The sequence below is a fragment of the Tribolium madens genome, unplaced genomic scaffold (genome assembly GCF_015345945.1).
Source record: "Tribolium madens isolate multiple individuals breed KSU strain unplaced genomic scaffold, Tmad_KSU_1.1 Scaffold_97;HRSCAF=244;Tcas5.2_LG3a, whole genome shotgun sequence".
Taxonomy (NCBI): domain Eukaryota; kingdom Metazoa; phylum Arthropoda; class Insecta; order Coleoptera; family Tenebrionidae; genus Tribolium; species Tribolium madens.
In genome coordinates, this window is record NW_025401069.1 from 12527460 (window position 1) to 12531593 (window position 4134).

A 4134-nucleotide genomic window follows, 5' to 3' on the forward strand; every position below is an offset into this window, starting at 1 on the left:
AGTATTTTGTAGCTGTAAACTTTTTTTAAATTCAACCTTGATAAAATATTTTGTTTTTTTTACATAATTTTATAAAAAATTCAAGTTTTGCATAGGTAGGTGTTTATTTTTTTGGAAGAATTTGTTTTTAATCATGGATAATACAGTCTATATTAAAGTCATTGGCAGTGTATTTGGCAGGGATTCAGCTGCATACAAAGATGTTAACTACTTAAAGTATATGAAAGATTAATAAGACCTCGTCATTCTCGTATGTTAAAATATTTATGAGTTAGAATCCAAGGAAAATTGTTAAATCTATTAAACAAAAGTGAAAAAACAAAGTGCAATATTTGGTCAAATTAAGGTATAAGATAATTTGTTGTTTCCAAAACTAAAAAGTAATTGTTTTATTTGCATTTTCCTACATTAAATATATTTTATTTTAACTTTTATCTTGCTTCTTTGTTGTCGGATCGTATCCTTTATATTTTTCTGCGGCAATGTCAAGTTCACTGAACTTGATATTTTCCCAACTTTTGATTTTTGCAGTTGTAAATTCTCTTTTCGTGTAAACAATAAACTAAATTAGAAAGACGCTTTTTTGTTTTGCTCTAAGAATAACTCAAAATAGCACAATGTTTGGCAGCTTCCGTAAATGAACCACAGTTGGATGCCTTCCAACACGCCAGATGTACGAAAAGGAAGAGGAATCATTTTGTTTTTGGTAGTAATGACCGATTTGAACTGCTTGAGTTAAAATTTGCAAAACAAAATAATTAATTCGTAGACCAGAAATTTTATTTTCATTGGTTATTTTAATTAATCAAACTTATTATCAACTTCTTTAAACTGTTTACTTTATAGCATCTGTTTTGAGTCAGTGCAAAAATATACAAAACACTTCTTCGAACCAAAAGTTTAGTCGCAAAAACTTAGTTAAAGGTTTCTTTTTATAACTTAAAATTTTATATTGCAAGAATAATTTATTTAACGTAGATAAAAAAAAGGATTTAAATAATTTTTTGTTAATTCACCTGTAATTATTCGGTTATTTTAAATTTCCACTATTTTAATCACAAATGTAAATAAAAACAGTTACGGTGTATGCAACCAATAATACAGCAGTGCTTGCACGTTGCCGACATTTTGCAATAATAAAACGACTTTGATTTAATAATGATTATCTTGAATTCAAAAGCTACCATGCTTATTACAAAAATGAAAACTGTATTATGGATAAATATTTGAAACTTGTATTTTTTCAACAATTATCTGGTATTTTGACGCAGTACTACTTTTTAGCGCGCAGTGTCTAGTAACTTTCATTTCACCAATGAATTAATGTTGGCAGACCCAGAACTTAAAAAACGGTGAAAAAAAAAACCCGCTAATTAAATAACTATTGAAGCGTTTTGTTTAAAAAAGAAACTCTAAAACTGACTGTTGCTTTATTGAACAGTGTTTTACAACGACTTGTCTAAAAATATTTAACTACATAATACTTTTCGTAGTTTATATAAATGTAACAATTTAAGGCACCAGTGCTCTCGCACCCATATCACATCAACCTACAATCACAGGAAGGAACTAATCGCAAAATACTGAAACGTTATCATTATTGTCGACATTCTCTAATCTCTCTTTTGCCCAAGGGCAAAGTGGGTCTAAAATTATTCTTCACGAAGCCTTGAAACTCATCACAGGGGCATTTTTCTTGCTCACAGTAGCATTTCAAGTTCCGGAAAGCCACCAACTACGAATTGATTTATTAAGAAAAAATGTTATTTTTTTCGATTTGGAAACAACCTGTTCATGGGACACTTCAATCGGCTCCTTGAAGACAATCCAAATCACACACTCGGAGCAAGGGGGCGTCGTCAGCGACCCTTGATACGTGTAATACCCGCTTTCCTCCGGAATGAACAAGCCTGGGTTCAAAGGCACCCCGATTTTCGCCCTTTGCCCCTTGTATTCCACCCGAGATAATTGTGCAGTGATTTTGTCCAACTCGGGGTGGCGTTTGCCGGCCTGGAACACACAATTTGTATGCTTTTGTGGCTTGTAGAAGTCTAAATGCATCTTTAACTTAAAGGCCAATTCACACAAAAATTAATGTCGTTCAGAACAACTTTAATCACATCAATAATGACAAACATTTTTATGTTTGTTAATTAAGTTGTCAATTTTAATTATTTTTTGCCACTTGGGGTACACATTTATTTGAAAAAAACACCTTTAAGGGGAGATTGAGGTTAGGATGGCGTGATTTTTTGCATGGCTGCCACCTTAAAATAACCAACTTCGAAATACGAGGATAATTTTGCTTTTTCCCGGGGAAGTACCTTAAGGAAAACCCCAATGACACACAAACCGTCGGGGTGTTTGGCCGCTTCGCAGAAGGAATGGTATTTGGTGGAGTTCCAATGGACGAGGTGGAGCTCTCCGGCGAATTTTTGCCCATTGACGGTGTGCTCGGAGCCCTGGTCGTTGGTCTCGCCCCAGTGACAGTGAAATTGCTCGAGGATGTACTTCCCCTCAAGGGGGCCGCCACTCAACTCTGGAAAAATCCACTTGGGGGCAAATCCCTAACTACAGGCTGCGCCAGAACTCGCGTCCCAGAGAAAATTTTCAAGTAAGGTAAGATACCAGGAACATGAAAAAAATGTTTAAAAATTTTTGACATTTGACATTTTTTATATCTATTTAAGGATACTGATGATCTTGTATATGTTTTTTTACAATTATTTAGTAAAGGGACAAAAATTTGGCCAATAAAAGCCACAAATAACACAATTTAGGATACACCTTCCTTGTTTCTTCTTTTAATAGCCTACAGCAAAAAAACTTGAAAAATTATTTTTCCAACTGAAATAAATAGAGAAAAGTGCAAACTTTAAACCCTCATAACTTCGAAATTTTTATAGATAACATTTTTTCCATGTTCCTGGTATCTTACCTTATATGGCATTTTTCTCTGGGGCGCGAGTTCTGGCGCACCCTGTATAAAAATTTTATACCTGATCCCTCCCCATTGACGTGCACTTTCCAACAATACCCCGTATTGGTGACGTCTTCAGTATTCTCCGGAACATACCTCCAGGTCAATTTCCGGTTCGTGTTGAAACTTTTCAGACAAACCTGTTGAATGTCGACCGGACTTTGGCGGTCGCCGGCCGCTTCCGGGTAGCACTTGGCCCACGTTTCAGGTCCTGAAAAGCATGACACGCACATGTTTGTGCAAGTTCAAGTGTGTTGAATGTCATTATCTGCATTTAAACGATTTTGTCGCGGTTTGCTGCAAGCGACAAACGTTTCTTTGTGAGACTAATTGGTGCTAATGTTGAACCGGAGGCGTGATATACCCGGATTTTGAGACAATTTAGAAAGTGGGTCTTGGTAGTGATCTGGTTTTGAGGCGGTTTGGTAACGTTTTGTCAAAGTAACCTCGATGGTTGAGTAATATTGTTCATGGGTTTATTAATGCGAAAAATTTGCGCAAACAATTAAGTTAATACTTATGTGATAATTTTTTGCGTGTTTTTATGAGAATCACGGTTTTGAGGTAAAATTTTTCCAAAGCGGTTTTGAATTCAACGTAATTCTAGCGCGACTAGGGACTAACATGATATTTTTTTTAATCTTTTTGTGGGTATATTTTTATGAATCAATTTTCTTTAATTTGTTTGGATTTGTATTTTTATTATTATTTTTTTTTTTTTTTTTCACCATAAACAGAAAAAAATATATTTTTTTTAATAAAATTAAAATATTTGAGTATTTCTATTGATACCACATTTTTTCAGTCATTTCTAGGATACTTGCTTGAAAAACCCGATGTTTGTAAAATTAAAATAAAATTAGAATGAAATTTAAAATTTAAAAAGTCATTGTGTATATTTAAAAAAAACGAGTTTTTTTATTTATCCAAGGTCCTAAGAATTTTTTTATTCCCTTACTACTTGTGTACTTCTTTAGCACAAATAAGATACTTATAGATAACTAAAAAAAAATGTGAAAAATAAAAAGAAAAGTAAATTTTCATGGTTTGATAACAAGAAATATAGGAATAATAGAAAAATGGGACCTTAGCTAAGTCATGATGTAACAATCTTAATTCAAAAAGAGAAAAAATATGTGTGAAAAATTGTAAAT

At 33.3% G+C, this 4134-nt stretch overlaps 1 protein-coding gene across 1 annotated transcript in view; it reads right to left on the bottom strand.

Annotated features, from left to right (window-relative positions):
• Positions 1-1413: 1413 nt before the first annotated feature.
• Positions 1414-4134, bottom strand: part of LOC123014128 (carbonic anhydrase 1) — a 7768-nt gene continuing 5047 nt past the window's right edge. Inside the window, exons 3-6 of the mRNA XM_044413034.1 lie at positions 3000-3191; positions 2325-2539; positions 1789-2010; positions 1414-1735 (exon numbers count right to left, since the gene is read on the bottom strand). Of these exons, the coding sequence (XP_044268969.1) occupies positions 1598-1735; positions 1789-2010; positions 2325-2539; positions 3000-3191 (767 nt within the window). The 3' untranslated portion in view covers positions 1414-1597. The remainder of the gene's footprint in view (positions 1736-1788; positions 2011-2324; positions 2540-2999; positions 3192-4134) is intronic.